This window comes from Cyrtonyx montezumae, unplaced genomic scaffold (assembly GCF_038088225.1).
Source record: "Cyrtonyx montezumae isolate F1298 unplaced genomic scaffold, pur_monq_1.0 scaffold_3, whole genome shotgun sequence".
Taxonomy (NCBI): Eukaryota; Metazoa; Chordata; class Aves; order Galliformes; family Odontophoridae; genus Cyrtonyx; species Cyrtonyx montezumae.
In genome coordinates this window covers 56120156-56140882 of record NW_027072034.1, presented here as the reverse complement: position 1 = coordinate 56140882, position 20727 = coordinate 56120156, and the positions used below count along the sequence as shown (strand labels likewise).

The 20727-nt window shown below is 41.1% G+C and overlaps 1 protein-coding gene across 2 annotated transcripts; it reads right to left on the bottom strand.

The window, feature by feature from the left end:
* Window positions 1-5676: 5676 nt before the first annotated feature.
* ZBTB21 (zinc finger and BTB domain containing 21) lies at window positions 5677-20261 on the bottom strand. 2 transcript variants are annotated; one of them, XM_065741656.1, is made up of 3 exons: window positions 14963-15048; window positions 13413-13514; window positions 5677-10859 (listed from the first exon to the last, which is right to left on the bottom strand). In XM_065741656.1, the coding sequence occupies exon 3, from the start codon at window positions 10844-10846 to the stop codon at window positions 7682-7684; it is 3165 nt and encodes a 1054-aa protein (XP_065597728.1). In that variant the 5' UTR covers window positions 10847-10859; window positions 13413-13514; window positions 14963-15048; the 3' UTR covers window positions 5677-7681. The 2 variants fall into 2 exon arrangements, with proteins under 2 accessions (XP_065597728.1, XP_065597727.1); XM_065741655.1 differs by lacking the exons at window positions 13413-13514; window positions 14963-15048 and adding an exon at window positions 20172-20261.
* Window positions 20262-20727: the final 466 nt, after the last annotated feature.

The window sequence follows — 20727 nt, the reverse complement described above, 5'->3', positions numbered from 1 at the left end:
TTGCATGTGTTGCTTCATTGCAGCCAAAGCCTTGAAATTTTCTATTGCCAGAGCATTTCAGAACTGGAAACAGAAACATTAGCCATGCGGGTTTAAGACTAAAATGAATCCAGTGGGAATTAGAAAAAGGTGATAACTGGAAACATCCTATGAGTAGTAAGAAAAAGTTGCTGGTTATGTCTGCAGAGCAATTCTTAGAAGCACACAGTTGGAATTAGACCAAAATGTAACCACGAGGTTATCTGTTGTTGTACCTGGAAACAAGAACAAAGTTCATGTCATTATCAGTAACCTCTTATCATTTTGGATTTCTTCTTGACTTTCATGTCAAATAGAGGTTCTATGGTCTCCAGAGCAGACAACTTCTGTGAAACATTTAAGCAGATGTTAGTCCACTCTGTAGGAGTAACAGAGGGGGAACAGTGCGTAGATCTTGACTGGATCCAAATAAACCCTGGAGGTTAGTTCCTCATGCAGAAAGAAGAAAGAGGGAGCCAAGCACCCAGTGACTTACCTCTGTCTGGGTCAAACAACAGCCCTCCCCACTCTTTCCACAGCTCACTTAGTTTCTGACACACAGGATGGTGCTCTGTGGAGGACCAGGCCAGCAGCTCTTTGTCTCTGTTTTCACAGAGATCTGAGGATTATCAAAGGCAGAAATCCTCTTGACCTTAGAGAGTCCTTTCAACCCTTCATTTTGAGTATTTGGTGGACTCCGTACTTCAGCTCTTTCTAAGCATTCCACTTTACCCACTGCCCCTCCCAACCCCCAAGACCACATAGGTACCACAAATCAGGTAAGTGTAGGCACATGCTCTCACTGCAAATCTCACCCTTCCCATGAAGGCTCTTCTTTACTACCTTGCCACTGATTTTTGTGAAACAGATTGAAGTTTAACTCTTTTGAGACCATGGCTCCTCTTATGAAATGTAATTTAAATCCGTCAGTCCACAAATGGAAAACAGTAAAAGGACAGAAGATGTTGATTGGAGAAAATTCAGAAAACAGCCCTAAAAGTTCTCAAAGATAGGTCTCAGCTACTTTGAAGAGAAACCTAGTAAACGCTGTCCTCCCAAAATATAATTTTCTGGATCACAAGAATCTACATATTGTACTCTCATCCACAGGTTTTTGGAGAAGGAAGTACATGAAGGAAAACTGCTTATGATGACAGCACTGCGAAATGCCATAAATATTCCTGCCGGAGCATGTTCAAATATCTGGTCCAACTCAGTCACAGATGAAAGAGACTGAGCTGACGTCACCTTGCTTCCAACAAATCCTACTGTAATCACTGACTGAAGAGAAAGCAGAATGTGAGCTCTGCTCAAGCATTTATCACTTTCTAGAGCAGTTGGTTTTCTAGTATTTTACAGTAAAACATTTGCAAGGGAACTTACTAAAACAAAGAGCCACTATTTCAGTAGTGTGAAAGCTATCATTTACTTTCAACAAACAGATCAAAAGAAGCTCTTTCGTAAACAAAATTCTCATCCCACAGACACAATGGTATGCACAGTAACATCACAATTTGCCAAAAGATTCCAGTAGAAAACACAAAAATTCAAAAGAAAGTGTAAGTTTATTGGACGCCAACATTTCTTAGTCAAGATCTAAGTAAAGAAAACATACAGTAGAAAAAGTTGTACAAAGCGGCAATGGATTTACATTGCGTTAAAGAAAAAGTTACCCTAAGCTATTAAGTCTCTGTCCTAAAAAAGTAAAAACCCATTCTTAATTACAATCCAATACTGGTGTATCGAATTGATATACAATGACTGTAAGGTATACAGGATTAGAAAAACAGCTTCTTTTGTCTTACCTCCATAACACTTTAAAATGACAAGTGATTTCTGTGTAACGAATTGGAAAATTCTATAGCAAATATATTGGATACCTCCAGCTTCTAGAAACTGCATCCGACTATTTCCTCACACCCAAATACTACAAGTGATTCTGTTTTCCTGCTTTAGAAAAAGGGACACTGTCAAGAATAAGCTTTAAGATGTGTATGTCGTATGTATTCTGTAAAAACATTGGGTTTGTTTTTTTCTCCTGCTTTTACGTACACGCTTTAATTAAAGATGCTGCGGTAGTGAAAAGCGTGGATCATCAAAAGGTACCATGTATCACTGAAAAAACAGAAGGGAAAAAACAGATCAAGTCCTTTATTCTGGATCAGGGAAAAAGCAACATGAAAATGAGCTCCAGCCACAGAATTCAGGCCTGTTTTTCTGGCACCTTCACAGCCATTTAGGAAAATGCCTTTAATAGGTATTTTCACGTGTAACGAGCTCAACTGTTGCGAGTCCATTCATGCTTTATTTATTCATTGATTCATATCAAGTATTTTTAATACAGCTAAGTATATTTATAGCACACAACCTTTCTCTTGATAGTGTCCCTTTATGTACAAACAGTTATAGTACAATTTTTCACAAGTTGTTTTAAATAAACAAGAATCAATGACATTAAAAATACTATCAGGCTGTGTTAAACAAAAAATAATAAAAAAAATTAACACTGATTAATTAACAGCAACATTGAAAAAAATCCTAACCTTACTTTGATTTTTATCTAAGTCTTCTGGTAGGAAAATGTAAACAATTTTATTGAACAGTATATTATTGAACAGTATAGGCACATGCCAGATTACAGGCTCATGCCAGATACATGCACCCTCAATGTTAGTGCCAAAAAGTTCAGCATTAGGTCTGTCCTTATCCCATGTGTGGAACTTCTAGTTTTATCACTTGAAGTTTGGAACAAAAACAGAGTACACATAGCTTTGGACCAAACCTGCACATACTATATGGGGGAAATAAGAAGTTGCAAAACAAAACAAATTCTATTAGATTCACTAGAATGCTTGCCTTAGTAGGAAATGCAGTAACAAGTCTCACAGCTGTGTGTTTTGGTTCATGGATAAGGTTACATCTCTGCTCTGAAACACATGAGAAAGAGTCTAGTGTCACCCACTGCTTCAGTAGGTCAACTTCTCAACTGTCAACATGTTTCTATTCTCCTTATGCAAAATAAAATAAGCACCATAGCATCATAGAATGTTTTGAGTTGGAAGGGACCATGAAGACCTGGTTCCAACCCCCCTGCCATGGTCAGGGACACTTTCCATTAGACCAGGTTGCCCAAAGCTCCATCCAACCTGGCCCAGAATAGAGCCAGGGATGAAGCATCCACAGCTTTTCTGGGCAGTCCGTGCCAGTGCCTCACTGCCTTCTGAGTAAAGAATTCCTCCCTAATATCTAATCTAAATCAATCATCTCTTAGATTAAGGCTCTTTCTTTCACCTTGTCCTATCACTATGTTGCATCATAAACAATCCCCTCCCGGAGCCTTCTCTTCTCCTGATGGAACGAGCCTGTCACCTTCAGCCTGTCTTCGCAGGAGTGGTACTCAGTCCTCTGACCACATGGACCCACTTCAATAGCTCCAGGTATCTTTTGTTCTGAGGGTCTCAGAGCTGAATGCAGTGCTGTGAGTGGGACCTCACAAGGGCAGAGTAGAGGGAGACAATCTCCTTTGTCCTTCTGGTCAGCCATCTTCTGATGCAGCCCAAGATACAATTGGCCTTCTGGGCTTTAAGTGCACCCTGTTGGCTTGTGTCAAGCTTTTCATTTACTAGAACCCCCAAGTCCTTCTTCTCAGAGCTGTTCTCAATGCATTCATCACCTGGTTTACACTGAAACTGAGAGCTGCCTTGACTCAGATGCAGGACCTTGCTCTTGACCTGCTGAACTTCATGATGGGGCCTACTCCTCAAGCCCATCGAGGACCCTCCAGATGGCATCCCTTCCCTCTTTAGTATCAACTACATAAGCTGAGTAGCTTTGCATCACACAAATTTGCAGAGGGTGCACTCAATCCCACTATCCATGAAGACACTAAGTAGTATTGATCCCAGTATGGACCCTCAATAGATGCCACTTGTTACTAGTCTACATCTGGACAATGAGCTGTTGACTGTAACTCTTTGAACACGACCATCCAGCCATTTCTTTACCCTTTTAACAGTACAACCTGCAAACATATACCCCACTACTTTAGTGGCAAGAACATTGTGGGGGACCATGTCAAAAGTCTTGCTGAAGTTCAGGTAGATTATTACTGGTTGGTGTCCTTTGTTTTTCTAAGACTGCAGAATTATAATTTAGATGTACGTGCAGTTCTTATGCAGAGGAAAACTCACTTTAACTTTTCATTCTAGATCATAAAAAATAAATTCATATGTCATTTCTCACTTTCAGTGGGTGACCATGGTCCCAATTTATCAAAAAACCTAAGCACATTTAAAAAAAAAATGTTAAGACTGATCTCACTGGAACTTAATCCCATGCTTAGACCCTTGCCAACACAGTGCCTCAAAGGAAAAGAAGTCCCAAAACAAAATGTATTTCATGGCTCAACCCTGCTTCTCTTAAATGCAACAGAAGTTTTCACTGTGCTTCCACTGAAGCAGTATAGATCTCAGAGATTTACCTGACAAACTACAAAAATAACCAAAAAGGAAAAAATTAAAAAATCTAATCTATATATATTAAAACATCTGCACATTCCTGTCACAAATTTAAAGAAAAAACCCTTCTTGTATTCAGCAAGAGTTCTGTATTTGCATCACTACAGCACACAATTACAAAATTAAACAAAATATGACAGGCTTTTTGTATCAATAAATTTGCCTTTTATTTTGGCTGTGGCCAAGCCAGACACTCTTCAGAAGATATTTATAAACAAGCAACTAACATTTTTTTTCCATAATTTAACTTTTTAAACATATATTAAAGTTATATAAGTGGAAGCATATTTATTCTGTATCCTCCAAAATAAACACTTCTATCAAGGGTTTTTTAAGGTACTGTATAAAAGCTAATAGAAAACCAGAACTACTATATAAACATCTCATATTTAAACTTCAGATACCCTTAATTCTTTACGAAGCAGGAACTGAATTTAAAGAACAAAACTAAACACAGAGCACGCTTGAAGTTAAAAAGAGAACTTAAAATCTGAAGAAAAGCTTATCTGAAGAGCCTATTTAGACCCAACTTTTTTTTTTTTTTAATATAATACAGAGCATACTAGCAAGATCAACGTTTCTTCAAAGATACTGTATGAACTTTAGATTTTAAGTGTGGTTTTTTTTAATCATCACACCATATATCAGATTCCCAGTTGGAAGTTGTCAACTATATTGCAGTCATCATAGTTGCCGTTTTCCTTTAGAAACTACACTGATTTTTAAAAGGCTGGATATAAACTACTATGCTGTTGTGAATTGGTGAAAACTTAGGTACCAGTTTGCAAGAACATCTTCCTATTACCTATGCAAACAATTCTTTCATACATTTAAAACACTCTAAGAAAGTCTTCACATTTTTCTCATTTTGTTAGATCAGGTTAAGTGCAGTAAGCATTTGATGTGTTTTCTTTTAAGAAATAAATTTAGCCTTATCAGGTGATACAAAAAAATCTCAATATCAAACAAGTACATAAGAATCCTGTTCCAACTGCAATTTCACCTAAATGATTTAACTGATAATGACAAACAAACGTGACTAAATTGAGAGCAAGTTTGCCTGGAAGAGGACAAAAAAAAACATTTATCAACAACGTTATATTTTCATCGAGAAACGAAACAAGAGGCTTGAGAATAGTGCATTTTTTTTTTTGGTAGCTTAAAAAAAAGCCAGGGGTCCACGCTGAGCCTGTATTTTTAAACTTAATTGCAGGAAAAACACTAAAAAATTCTGTTAGGAGAAAACTAACAGTGGCACACTTGCACTTACACTGAGAAAAATATTTTCCAGCGTGTACCTAAATGAGGGCGTTCATCCTCAGATTCTGAAGAGTTACATAGGTGCTTTATTCCACTAAATGCTGGTATGAGCAAGCAATTCTTTTTAACTTTGAGTGGAGGATGCTGAAAAAAATGCACAATTAGAGCCAAATAGAACTAAAGCTGGTTCACTCTGGTTCACACTGAAACTGGTGACCAAACTCTTCCTCCTCTCAATGAACAAACACTGGGCTCTGACTAGATAGTGTGGATTGCATCCCCAGTCTCTCAGCTTCCAGGGTAAAGTTGGTCAGGACCACAAATACCATTTGCATCACTGATGTTCTCATTGTTCACTGCAATCCAGCACTACTCAATTAATTTAAATTCCAGCATAACAATTTTTTGCTTAATTTACCATGACTTCTGGGTAAACATTTTTCTTTGACTTATAGGGTAATTTTGGACCCTTGCTGTAGCTTCCAATAAATACCTATGCTCCTATTTAACACGAAATGCTCCAGTTGTGATTTGTGGTAAAATAATGGAACTGCACAAAATATCTGCAGCGCATTATTCTCATCATTTTCAACAAATTAGAAAACGGCAACACAGTACCACAAAGGATAGGAAGCAGCAGAAAGGAATATTCTAAGCATTGTATTCATAAAATACAGCAATAGTAATGTGACGTTTTTTCTTCTGCTTTGAGCTGGATATGCACGCTGAATACAAATTTCAAATACATACTTCTTCATTTATACAGATGTCTATATAAATATTTACATTTTTACTTTGTGTTAAAACTTATCTTTGTACTCATGGCCACGCTTATTTCTGAGTGCAGGAACACAAGTCATCTTCTATCCCTTAATAAGTTCTCTCTTTTTTTTAATAGTTATACATTCCTCTGCAGTTAGAATTACAAACAGCTGTACAAATAGTGGAAACAAAATTATGAAACTTATCTGACATCCATTCAATCTTAGTTCATATTACAAACAGTAACATTTGCCTTATGATGGCTGTTAATACAATGACTTTAGCTACTGAAATAACCATAGTAAATTAGTCTTTGGGATGTTATATAAAGCGATGTACCCCCTCCCCCCAGTTCTTCTTAGAAACGTATAATTAAATGGCTGAAAGCAGGCTTGCTGCTATTTTTTTAAATTTAATATAAAATCTTATTAATAATATTGCTGATTTTAAATTCTACTTTAATTTGCACAAGTTCCATATAACAACAAAACAATTTTATGCTCCCTTAAAATATCAAACATTCGTATCCAATAATATTGGGATTACTGAAACTTGAGGTTTATTGGTTATTGCTAAAGATCTCTAAGACCTACGTCAATACAGTAAGACACTCCATCCACTTCCTCCCTAACTGCAAGTGCATGGCAGCTATTTATATGGAGCTTCTGTGTTGGTTTCTTAAAGAAAAAACGAAACAAAAAAAAAACAATGAACAATGAAGTTGGTTACAGTATTTCACCACTATGAACTCACAGTTAGAATCCAAATTGTTGTTGCTCTTCCATTTAATATATAACTCTATATATAATACACACGCACACACCAACATCACAGGATGAAGATCCATGCATACAATCCAGATGCGATCGCATTTCAGTGTTAAAAGAAATTAAAATTATTCTGTTACTATTAGATCCCAGTCTATATTAACTTCAATTACCCAGCTTTCTACTGACTAACAAAGTTAGTTTACCTTAATCTCCAAATCTGAGCAGCATCACAAATTCAGAATCTTCCATCATCACTGTTGTTTTGATCCTCTTAAATTTCAAGTTTACATGGCATACATCTGAGACCCCCAAAACAACCTCCATCAGATCAGCTTTTTAAGTTATCTCAGAAAGCTAATTGTGTGTCTGCTCATGGCTCCAAAGACTAAAAGCTGTCTTGAAAGTCCTGTGACAGAGTTTACACATGTACTGTCTTTTAAATGTGATTGCTGAGAGCGGGGGAGCATGATAGAAGAGTGTATCTGACTCCTGTGGTACAAATAATTTTTCAGTAGTAGTGGAGCTTTCAGACAAGCCCGTTGGACTATCAGGCTCCAAAGGCTGGATTTTGGGTAGTGGCGGGGGTGGAGGTAAAGGTGGTGGTGATGGGGAATTGGCTGGTGGACATACCTCAGGCTCCTTATTTGCGGACTCCTCTGCAGCCTGTGACATGTGGGACTGGAAGTGACTCCACAGACGGAAGTTGGTTCGGAAAGCCTTGTTGCACACATGACAAATGAACGGCTTCACAGAGCATAAGAGCTCTTGGTGACGCTCCAGCTGTTTGCGTACAGTGAAAATCTTCCCACACTTTTCACAGGGCCACAAACCAGCATCTTTGTTGGAGACTACTTCCTTTGGTTCTCTGCTTGTCTCAGTGACCTCATCCTCTACGTCATCTGCAGGCTCTTCCTTGATTTGAATTTTAAACTGCTTAGAAACACTTAAGTCTTCAGGCAAGCAAGAGGAATCTTCAGAATCAAAATTTATCTGTTCTGATGAGTCACTGAATACTCCGTCTTCCTTTGCAGCAAAATTGTTTATTTTATTAGACTCTGACTGAGGAGGCAACCTTGACGAACTAGTTATGTCCCCGTTGTGATCCAGGATAGGTAAAGAAAAGTTCTCTGATGGAGCCATTGTGTTCTGATTGTGAACTTCAACTTGATGACGCCAAATACTAAAGGATGATTTGAAGGTGCGCATACACTCAAGACAAGTAAGCTTCTTGTATTCACACTTGCTTTCGTGATCATGCTTCAGCTCTGGGGATGAAAATCTAAGGCTGCAGTAAGGACAGACAGTAGCATTTCTACAGAGTCGCTCATGATTTCCCTGCTCAATAAGTGAAGAGAGCTTCGCGTTACAGAGACGACACTGATAAATCTCCTTGCTTTCTACAGGACTTTCAATATGAATGTGGTCTTTCTGCTTAGGAACCTTATTTCCTCCAATTGGTTTTTCCCCTGGATGCATTTTTATATGCTGCTTGAACTGAGAGAGGAAACGATAAGCTTTTCCACAGTAGATACAAATATAGGCTCCTTTGGTTCTTGACCTTAAATTCCTTTTGATGACTTGTTGTGCTTGTGAAGTAGACTGTCCTTGAAAACCTTGCTTGCCACGTCTTAGTTTAACTATTAGAGCTTTTTTAATTTCTCTCTCTCTCACTATATCAATCAGTTTTCTTTGGAATTTTTCATCCAAAACAGCATGTGAACTGGAAGCTGGCGAGGGATTCTTCACAATTCCATGTTGTGTCTGGCAGTGCGTCCACACTTTGAAATTTGTGTGAAACCTCTTGTGGCATATGTCACAAGCGTAGGGCTTTTCAGGATTATGATACATGTTAACGTGACGATGAAGACCTGCTGTTGACCTGAAAATTTTAAGGCAGTGTTTGCATTTAAATTTTTTATTTGGTCTTGCTTCTTCCATCTCACTGTATTCATCTTTACTGACATCAGAATCGGCAAAATCAGCATCAAGGTGTGTAGGGCTTGAGCCTTCCTCAAAATTTTCTTCTGATTCAGGAGAACCCTCTTCATTCACTTTGAGTTTCTTGAATGGCAGCCTTCTATCAGCCTGAAATCTCCTTTTTGCTGGAAGTCTACTTGGTTCCTTACGATCATCCTCAGTTTTAAAAGGAAAGTCTTTATTTGTAGATGCATCGCCCACTGTAACTCTTATTATTTCAGATGGATCTGAAAGTGGACTGCTAGGTTCAGTTTTTATTCGCACCTCTGTGAGAGGGGAAGCAACTTCCCTATCAGTTGTCTGAGAGGCACTGAAAGACCTAAGGCGATGTGGGTGCATTACCTGTGGCTTTTCATCTAAGACTAACTTCTCCGATGACTCTTGCAAGCATGCCTTTTGAGACGCAACATTAAATACCTTCTGGGAATCCGTAGTTCCTGGTGAGGAGGAAGACGATACCTGCAAAGATTTTAGGTCAACAGAAGGTGAATAAATAGGAACCTGGCTGTCCATAGACAGTGACCTTCGAAGGAGACTTTTTACAAGTGGACCGCTTCTGTCAATGCTTTGGTTTTCATGACCAGATCCACCAGATGGGATTACTAGTCCTAACTTTGAGTAGTATAACAAATTCCTATCTTCACCTTGACCATTTCCTTTTCCTGCCTCTCGCAACAAAAACGTAGATTCCGATGAGCCACGCAGAGATAAGACTGGTGGACGTGGTCTTTTTAATAACTCTGAAGCCTTTCCTCTTAATAGCTGACTACTGCTTCCTGGTTCATCGCTTGCAATTTCTTTCTCTGCTAAAGGTTTTTGAGGCAACACTGTGTTCCTTTTCACTAAGCTACCTCTGCTCTGATCCTCTACAGTTCCAGAAGTCTCATGAAACTTGGTATAGCTCACAGGGTTTTCTTTTAGCCATCTCCTTTCATTCAGTGATAAATTGTGAAGGGTTTCAGTTGGCTTTGCTACTTGTGGTCTAATGCTAGTTTTGACAGCAACAGAGGGCAAAGGTTTAGAAGTATGGCTTAAATCATGCTGTGTTTGATTTACACTCTTTCCTTGTGCTTCGCTTCTGTTCTGACAGACGATGACACTCCTCTTCTGAGAACTACTTTCATCTTCATCTTGATATAGTATCTTCTTAACAGGGCAAGCTGGAAAAGGAGCTTGAGGGCTCTTTGAAATAATGTTTGTAAGAAAGGATATTCCAAGGCTGTAGCCAAGTTCTTGCACAGCTGCAAGACTGCCCTTCTCAATGAACAAGGACGAAGAATAAATGTAGTTTAACACATTATCAAAAGCATCTGGTTCACAAAAGTCAAGTTGAAACACGGACTGAGATTCATTCTCCTTATTTGTGAACAGAGTCTGGAAGTATTCACTGCTGGCAGCTAGAACGTTTTTATGAGCTCGAAATTTCTGATCTCCTACTATAAGAACAACATCACATAGCTGTCCCTTTAGACGCTCCTCATTCAGTGCACTTAGAAGTGAAATGGCATGTGCTGGATTTATGTAATGCAAGAGCCCCTCCATGATTCTGATGTTTCTGAAAGAGAACAGTAATAAAAAAAATTATCAGAACTTGCTTTACGTAGACAGTTGTTGGAGATAATGTAAATGAGCCTAATCTCTCTGTACTTCATAAGCTAAACGACCATCAGTATTGCTGAAGAAAACAGCTTCTTTGAAGGAAAGGTATGGGAGTTAACATAATATTGTTTCATTTCAGCAGAGTGCAAGCATTAGAAGCAGCTCATGCTAAAGAACACTTCCAAATACTTTCAGTTGATCTTACACTAAAAATATCACATCTAATGGGGGATGGGGGTGGTACTGTGGACAGCTACACTGCAGGTAGAGAACAGATGAAGGAATTCCATTTAGTGGCTTCACTTGATCATCTTTTTCTCAGGTTTATCTTTAAGAAGATCTACCTTGGCAATTACTTCAATAAACTTTTGAACCAGATACTGTTGCAGTTTAGCCCACCAGGCAGCTAGGTACCATGTAGATGTTCACTTATTCCCCTACAGTGGGATGGGGGAGAACTGAAAAAAGTAAAAATCTAAGAACTCCTTGGTTAAGATAAAGACAGATAAGGACAGGGAGGTGAAGGAAAAAAAAAAAAAAGAAAAGAAGACAGCAAGTGATGCACAGTGCAATTGCTCACCACCATCTGACTGATTCCCAGTTAGTCCCAGAAAAGCAGCAGTCCCCCAGCCAGCTCCCCCAGGTTTGTTGTTCAGCATGACACCATGTGTTATGGGACATCTACATGGGCCAGAGTCAGCTGTCCTGGTTCTGTCTCCTTCCTGCTCCCAGGGCACCCTCAGCTCCTTGCTGGTTGGGCAGCATGAGGAGCTGAAACATCCTTGGCTCTGTGTAAGCACTGCTCAGCAACGACTACAACAACAGTGTGCTATCTACATTATTCTCATCCTAAATCCAAACACAGCACCATACCAGCCACCATAAGAAAATTAACTCTATCCCAACCAAAGCAAGGACACATACCTAAAGTTAGTTATAACTAGTCACTTTTTTAATGCTAAGCAACCCTAACAGTTTCCTGCTAACTGAACAAATTAAAAGGTTTTTGCTGTTACTTTTTTTATTGGGTGACGAAAATGACATGAATATTGGGAGAATTATCACCTATAATCTAGACTAATTCATCATGTCTGCTTATTTAATGACTGTTAACACGTATACAGTTCTAGCTATGAAATATGCATTTAGTTTTTATACCTGCACTAACAGGATTAATTGAATTATCCCAGCAGCATTTTGCTCCTGCTGGAAAATAATCAGTTAACTGATTTCCCCATTTTATTCATTAGCTTATATGCAGAGTTTACACCCATAACCTAAAATTACCCACAGATGCATCAAGAGTACAATAAGCACAAATTAAACCACAGTGCAGAAACCCCCACGTTGCTTCATAACACAGCCCACTCTGTACTGCAGGATGTCTCTGTAACTCAACAGGCTGCTCCTGACTAGGTCTTAACAAGAGAAGACAAACAGGTTTTAAACTAGTTTGAGCCAACAACTTCTGTCATATGGATTGAATTTTATATATCTGTGCACATGTACACATACACAAAAATCAGGAATATCCAATTTTATTTTGTTGCCATGGACACTCTTACAGTTCTGTTTAAGACAACCTGTAGCACAAATTTTTAACTACCTTCCTCTGCGGAGATGAAAAACAAGTAAATTATGTGTCTGTTAAAATCAGTTCTTTATGCACTTGATTTAAGACATTTATGATATATACTACAAAAATGTAGTATTTTTGTAGTATATAATGTAACAAAAGGTTACAAATGTAACAAAAAGGTTTCACTATTGATCCATTTTCAATCAAAGCTGACAATTTTATCAAAATAAAAAATTAAGAAGCTATAACCCTGTAATTACTGAATGGGAAATCTTGCAACCGGTGGGCGAAGAAGCAGTGATAGAAGTCTAAATTGGTGATGCTGAGAAGATGACTTAAAGTCTGCTGGACACAGTGTCTCAGGACATTGGTCATTTTGTAGGACTGAGCTACCACTTTTACATCTGAAACTGATAAATGAATTCACAGTATCAGGGCAATAGCAATGTTTCCTGTTCAGATCTGCCTCTTAACTGTTACAGTGCGCTGCAGCATTACTTCATCAACACTAATTTATCCTTAGTTCACCTCAGATAGTTATAAAAAGGTAGAACAGTTACGCTTCTATGAATGTGAGAAATCCATCTGTTTTTTCCGCTTTTTATGCTTGACTTTAAAGTACCATCTAGAGCGTGAGCTATTTTTTGGATACCTCTGCAGTGTGAAATGGTGGTGTTCAAACAGCTCTAGTCCAGTCTGGAGGTCTGTGCACTGGTTAACACTCAAAATGTTATTAGCAAGTTCTCCAGGAATACATCCTTCCCTTTAGTTTCGTCTTAAAGAAGCAGAGTTTACATACTCAAATGATTTGTCTGTGTTATCAATTAAATAGTCTACCGAGATAACAAAACAATAATGTATTTCTGAAGGAAACTTGAACTAAAATATAGTGGTAGAAACATAGACTAGAAGTTGCAGCTGAACCCATACCTCAAGGACACGCTGGGCAGCAGATGGTCAAATGTTCTGAAGTATTTTCAAACCTTTCATTTTAATCTGCTTTACCCAGGCCTTGAGTACTCTGTAAGACACCTGAAGAAAACACCATGCAGTTACTATATGTTCCTTTATTCCTCGTAACACAGTAATGCTACTTCTACAGATCGGTATAAAATCCACACATCTAGAATGGAATCCAACAGACCCATTTTCCTTCCTACATACTCCTTTTTATTCGTAGGACACCCTAAATGTACTACATTACACAAGGCAGAGTTAAGCATCTAGCACAATCTTGCATTTCAATCGCAGAGCACAGCTTCTTCTGCGTGCGAGAGGAGGCAGACCTCTTTGGTACAACGGGCACTTTAAACAGTAACCAAGGCTGCAACATACACAACTGGCAGGGGACCAAATTAATCCTGCAAAGGCAGCTTTAATCCTGGTTTCTCCTACTTGCAGTGCTTGACTTTCATCTCCACAGTCTTTAAACACAACGGTCAGAAATAAAGTAAGTTATGGTATATTAAAAAACAAAACCAGAACTGGTCACGCAGAACCATTTCAACACTTTTACACAGGCCATCAGAAAGCCTTTTAACACAGATGTAAAAAATAAAACAAAAAGCCCACAAGATTACCAGTGTAAACGTTCAGCATACTAAAATTTCACTGTATGAACACTTCTCGGTAAAAGTTAATCGGAGAGTTTCCTGCTCCCTTTGGTTCATCCTATCTGCATGCTGCTGGTCACAACTCCTGCAGCTACGCTACAACAAATATTTGCAGGTCTGCATTACAGAACAGACAGGTCAGACAATACACAGAGAACAAATATTTCTTTTCAAATGCTGGTCGTTTCTCGTAGTAAAGCTCAATCCCAGGAAAAATTGCATTGGCATTACTGAAGAGAAGGCAAACTGGGAGCGGAGCAGCACTGGGAATACAAGAGGTTCTTATAGCAGTTTGCCATTAAAGCTGATGTAACTGTGACAGCACTCAACTTCTTTATAAATGGCATGCCTAACTGTGTGTAAACAACAGATTTGATTCCAGGTGTCTGAGGAACCATACTTCCTTGGCTGAAGGTTATTTTGCCACTAACTGCCTAAGCCCTTTACTGATAATCTGCTTCTTTTTTCTTTTCCAACCAATTTTTCCAACTGTTTTCAGTACTGTCTTGAAAGAAAGCTATCTCCTGTTTTGTTCCCTGATGTGTGGGTGATGTCAATGAGACAGAGTGTACCACATCTCTCACTGTCTGTGCTCTGGTGATACATGCGAGTCAGTCCTCAGTAGGAATAGTGATGGTGAGACTCCAGATCCAGGAGAAAGAGGTGCAGCAGCAGCACCTTTGGGAGATGAGGAAATGATTTTACTGTCAGATCTTCAACAGCCCTCTACTGATATCAGCCTTCAGAGACTGAAGTACCACATCTAATACAGGACTGCAATAATAAGAGCAAGATTGTTTTGAACAAGGACAGAAAAAGACACCTCTGACTTCAAGTGACTGCAAAAAAAAGGAAGTATCTACTCACAAAAGCTCTTCACAGTGAAGAGTGAAGAATCTTTCTCTTGGGCTCAGCAGTTCATTGATCCTCACAAGCTCCCTGCCTTCAAAGTGTGAGATCCCCTTCCATCCTCTGTCCCTTACTCTCATGCCTCCTGCTCCCAGCCCTGGGGTCTTCTGCCTCTTACCAGCTCAGTTCCTCATGTGACCTCCCACTAAGTTGAGTCAGCTCCCTAAAATGAGGCAGGAAAAAAAAAAAACATAAATCAACCCAACTTTCTATATATTTGCGAATTTAGAGGTGAGAAACTTAATCAACTCATGGAGAGGTCAGATGCATCAGAGCTGCTGTAAGAGAAGCAGTGAAACTGCCTGTTCTTTGTCAGCAAGTCACTCCATCGGCGTTGCCATCTGAAACTTCACTTTCAGAAGCAACGAAGTCACTCAGGCTGAAACTTAACAAATAGAATCAGGCAGATGTATGAAAAAAGTTCATCATAACATCTTATGCTTGCAAACACATAAGCAACTGAAATAAGACATTGCTGTTGCTTGCTGACATCCATTATAACCACGCAGCTGTAAGCTAAAGCCACTTTAATAGTGTCCTCGGGGTGGCAGTAGGAAAGTGTGTTCTGTAACACCTAATGATGCAGTGCTGTAGCAAGAACGTGCCACAGATGACAGAAAATGCAGTGAAGGATGAAGAAATGCACACAGATGAGACAGACAATGAGGGAGAGTTAACAGTGGGAAATACATGCATAACTGTGGTGGGGGGAAACCCACTAAAACCCAGAGAGATATGAATGGTGAGGCCCAGCCTAGGCACACAAGAGGCTTCCTGTGGTGTCACGCTTGGCTGAGTGCTCTGCAGAGGCTTTGATGGCTTTGGTTGCTCACGCAGGGCTTCAGACCCAAAGTGGAAAGAAGTCTCATTATCAATCAAGAGTCCAGATGCAAAAGAAATCTATGCTGCTTAAGCTTCTACTCAAGTACCCTGTGCTGGATGTTATTATTTGAGCTTGACTACAGCTTGTCCACTGTCTTTTCACAGACACATAACAAAAGCTTTAAGTAAAGGCTTTGAACCTACAGAACAAGATTGTCTGTACTTCTGTGATTTTTTTTCTAAGTAAACATTTGAGTGATTTCTTGCTGCAAGCTCAGGGATTTTGTCTTTCTAGATTTTGAAAAACATGATTTCAACTGATATTGCTGTGTTTTCCACTACCAACAACAGCTAAAATTCCACAAAGATATATCTTCTCATTTCCAGGACGTTGGCAGCCAAGAGAGATTTATGAAGACAGGCATAAAATCAGATAAGTAATATATTTACATGTGAAACTGATACATTAATTTCCGACTATTTGATACATGTGCACCAACAGAAATAGAAATTTAAAGTCAGGAAAAGGAGAAATTCTGTCCTATTGCAGAATCTTAATTTTGACCTCCACTACAGACAGAATAGCGTTTATCATAACATAGACTAGATGTTCAGGAATCAGAAGCTGTCTTTCACATTCAGATCATACCCATCATTTTGCCAACTGACTCTCACAACAGCTCCAAGCTACAGAGTCTCCTGTGTACCACAATGCCCTTCACATTCTTGTTTACAAACAAGCAGCACTTAAGGGTGTGATTTCACCTTAGTCTCAGTCCAATCTAATCAGGGATTGAAGGGATCAGTCCGCACCTCCTCCCCCTCTAAGGACAGACAAGTTCACTGGCAGCTCAGCAAGCTGATCCAGCTCACTAGGAGATTGCACAACCACAGGATATAAGGGAGAGGGCAGGAACGTGTGCTGGCTGGGAGCTCTTCTCACTCTTCTTGGAAGAGTTCATGGAGATTAGCCATGGTTTGATACGATATTTGTCCTGGCCCCAGCACCTCAACAGCAAGGTATACAACTCATCATCCAGACTGCTGCAGATAAAAATCAACACATTTTAAAATCCTTTTTCCTAAGGAGGTATTCAGTTTTCATTCTTCTGAGTTCTGTAACACTCCCCATCAGAATCTCATGGGAAAAGCCCTGAGACTTGATGGCAGAACGTACACTACAATCATTGAACAAAAAGCTCATCCCCAGCAATATTTCAGCTAAGAGGTTTTTTTTTTTGTTATGTTTTTGTTTGTTTTTTAATAAGAAATGAATGAAATCAAGAATTTGAAGAAGGAGAAATGCACACCAAATCTGTACAGCTGCACTCTTTCTACAGGTTGAATCTATTATTTTATTGGTAATGCTTGAATAATATTTGGTCACCTGTTTCGCTGTATGAGCCGCTCTTTGTTTAACTGGTCTATGTCACAATAAAATTCTATTTACATACTACTTTCAATTCTGCTGGGATAGTAAAAATGACAAATCATAATTACAGAAATATTCCTCTTAATATTAAAGTGCTTTTTACTGGCTTAGTATATTTTGGAAGGGAACCCATGTAAGATTATTTCCAACAAATGCAATTTCTTACACTAATGTTTGCACAAGAATGAAAATATAAGGGTAAAAAGTCATCAAATTAATGTGAAGCATGCTGAACTACTATAAAAGCTGGAACATGTGTGGAAACCAGAAAACTGCCAAGCGAGCAATTTGGCAATTTTCAAGATTCATAGAACGCACTTGCTGAAATTATCCAAAGAAAACTCCTTTCAGCCACTGTAAATAACGGACAAGATATGAAGAATCCAACTTTCCAAGGTTCTTTGACCGTTCAGGGTAGCAACATTCATTACGAAGCAGTTCACTTCTCTAAAGTTGACAATTAATTTTACGGAGTTGAAAACAGCTGCAACTACGGCCTGTGACTCACAGCTCTGCACCTCCAAATGCAGCACAAACTGTGGTGACTACAGCCCCACATCCTCCACCAAGCTCCTCCTCCCTCTACCCCCCTGTTAAGACCGCACTCACTAACAGACCGGGGTTATCACTACTTTGCAGACAGAACAGTTTTCAAAACCTTGAAAATTAAAAATGGAAATTACCTGATGTTTTTAAATCGTAACTGCTTCACAGCTATTGAAGTTCAAAAACAAACAACTTCAATGCAGCACAATGGCTTTCTGTAAAGTTGTACAGCTAAACCCAAATGTTGGCATGTTCCTGTGTGATGTCAGCTAACTGTAAGGGAAGCAGAGGCAGACTCTGCTGAGAAAATGATGAGAGCACAAACTGTTTAATTCTGTTAGTATTCTCCAGCATTGCATACACACAAAAGATGAGCCCTGAAAACACCATGTCTTAGCAATACCAAGCTTCTGGTGATACAGAGTAGAGAGGACACAAATGGTCTCATTTAAGATCTTTGTGTACAATTAAATGTATAGCACAAATATCTCCTGGCGCTTCTTACAAATGACTACCTCTTCCTGCTTTAAGTTCAATTGCTAATATCAAAAGAAAGGCTTGTTTGGAAAGAACCTCAAAGCTCATCCATCTCAACCCATGCTGTGGGCAGGGCTGCCCCTCCAGCTCAGACTGCCCAGGGCCCTATCCAACCTGGCCTTGAGCACCTCCAGGGATGTGGCACCACAGCTTCTCTGGATGTACTAAAGGATAAGTTACGGTAAGTGTTTAAATAAAACACCTAACTCATAACCACTTGATTTCTGAGTTGGATCAAAGGCAATGTTGAAATTAGTGGAAGAGCAATTACACACTGGAAAAAGAGACACAGTTTTCATCCACAGGGGTGAGCTTGGATCCAGCAGGCTCTGAGAAGCTCACAGCTGGTGAGACCCCTGATAAACTCTCTTCTGGCACACATGCCTATATCTCAGTTCTCCAAAGGTTGGGATATTTCCCTGCAAGCCCACACTGAGGGACATGTAAATTCTTCAAACACACTTGTCTAGCTATTGCTGGTGGACTTTCTACAGGAAGAGAACACCAAACACTCATCTGAGAGGACAACTCTCTGTCATGAGTGCAAGAAAAGACTCAAGAGAGAAAAGCGTGCTAGACCCTAATAGGGAGAAAGTGATAGCCACATCATTTGTTTTTTGCAAACAAGGTTTTTAAAAACAGTTGCTAAGGTTTGCTCAGAATTTTCCCCCCCTTCCCTATGCCAAGAACATCGGCATAAGGGTGGTGGAAAATTTTAGTCAAAGCAGTTAGATTGTCAGTTTGAGCAAAGTCAGAACTGAACACTGTAACTAGCAGCCTTTAGGCAAAACAGATTGAGCGCAGAGCTTGCTTTTATCTGCAATACAGATTTACTACTCCTAATGTAATTTCGAAAGCATTGTTATTTTAAAAAAAACAACGCCCACAACCTGTATTTTCACAGTAATATTGCTTTAAGGATAAAAGATCGTACAGTATCACAACTACAAGATTTTTGCTGTACTTGGAAAACCAGAAAAAGAAGTGAGATTATATAATTGACCGCAATCTCCTACTGACAGATGAGCTGCCCCACTGTGCTCCCCCAGCAAGAAGAGGACAGCTTTCAGAAGAGTGCCACTTTAGCTACTAACAAGTGCTTGTCCACTACTCGAAGTCCCACAGCACGCCTTTCCTCGCGAAATTAAGCCACGAAGATGGAAGCATTGCGGAGCTTTCATGCTTCACCCAAGCCATCATCCAGTCTGGACAAAACAACGAGAGTTATGCTATCGCTAGACAAGTTCGGACGTGCAGAGCTCCCTCAACTCCTCCCTACCCTCAGACCCGCAGCCCACAGCGAAGCCCCGCTTCAAAACCGCCGTGGAGCGGCACTAGCAGCGAAGCCTGTCGGCGCACCCCGCACCACCGGCGCCACCCGCCCGGCGCACCGCGCGCACCCCTTCCCGCCGCTCCCCACGCGCTCCGCGCATGCGCCTTCACGCAGGCACCCCGCCCCCCCCACCTTCCGTCCATCGCCTCCGCGCAGGCGCAGTTACGGCGGGGGAGGGGGGAAGGGACAGTGTAGAGGCGGAGCTGGGGCACGACGCATGCGCAGAAGGCGCAGCGGCGAGTCTATGTGGCAGGTGCGTGCCTGCGCAACGGGCGCCCGTCGCCTCCTCGCGGCGCAGTGCGCGTGCGCGAAGCAGAAGGAGAGGAGTTTCGTAACCGGCGCAGGCGCAGTGCCCCGCTCGGGGACCGCAGCCCCACTCGGTGGGGGAAAAAAAAACCACCTCAGAGTTACGTCAGGAAAAGACGCCTTTGTACACGGGGAGACCCAAGCGGCGCGGGCGGCCCCCGAAACGGGCGCGAGACGCGGCCGTTACTCACCCGCTCCGCCGCCGGCCGCGCCCCCCCCTGCCGGCCCCCCTCGGCGCCGCCGTTCACGGTTCGCCCGCGCGCGCTGCCGCCGCCGCCGTGATTCCATCCATCTTGAATTTGACGTCATCCCACACCAGGGATGAGGTCATCGAAGGGAACGCTCGTCACGTGCGCAGCGCTCCGATTGGCCGCCGGCAGAGCGGGGGGCGAGGCGCCGGCGCGGCGGGGAGGGCAGCGGCTGAGGGACGGCGACGGGGGATCCCCCACCCGCAGCCCCTCCCCTCCTCTCCTCGTCTCGCTCCGCTTCCCGGTCTCTCGCTCCGCCGTGGTTCTCCTGCGGCGCCGAGCCCGGCGCGCCCTGTGCCCCCTTACTCTTTCCCAATGGCTGTTTAACGGCAGACCGCACGCGGGAGAGAAACTGAGGCAGAGGCAGCGGGGCGGTGCGTGGGGCTGCAGCACTTCCCCCATTCCCCGCACGCAAACACGAGCACGCAGCCGGCTTCTGAGGACGGGGCCGTGTGGGGCTGGGGTCGGAACCTGCGGGGCCGCGCTGAGGGACTTAAGA

Coding starts and splice junctions, on each gene's coding strand:
- ZBTB21 (XM_065741655.1), bottom strand. CDS start 10,846: ATGGAGGGGCTCTTGCATTACATAAATCCAGCACATGCCATTTCACTT.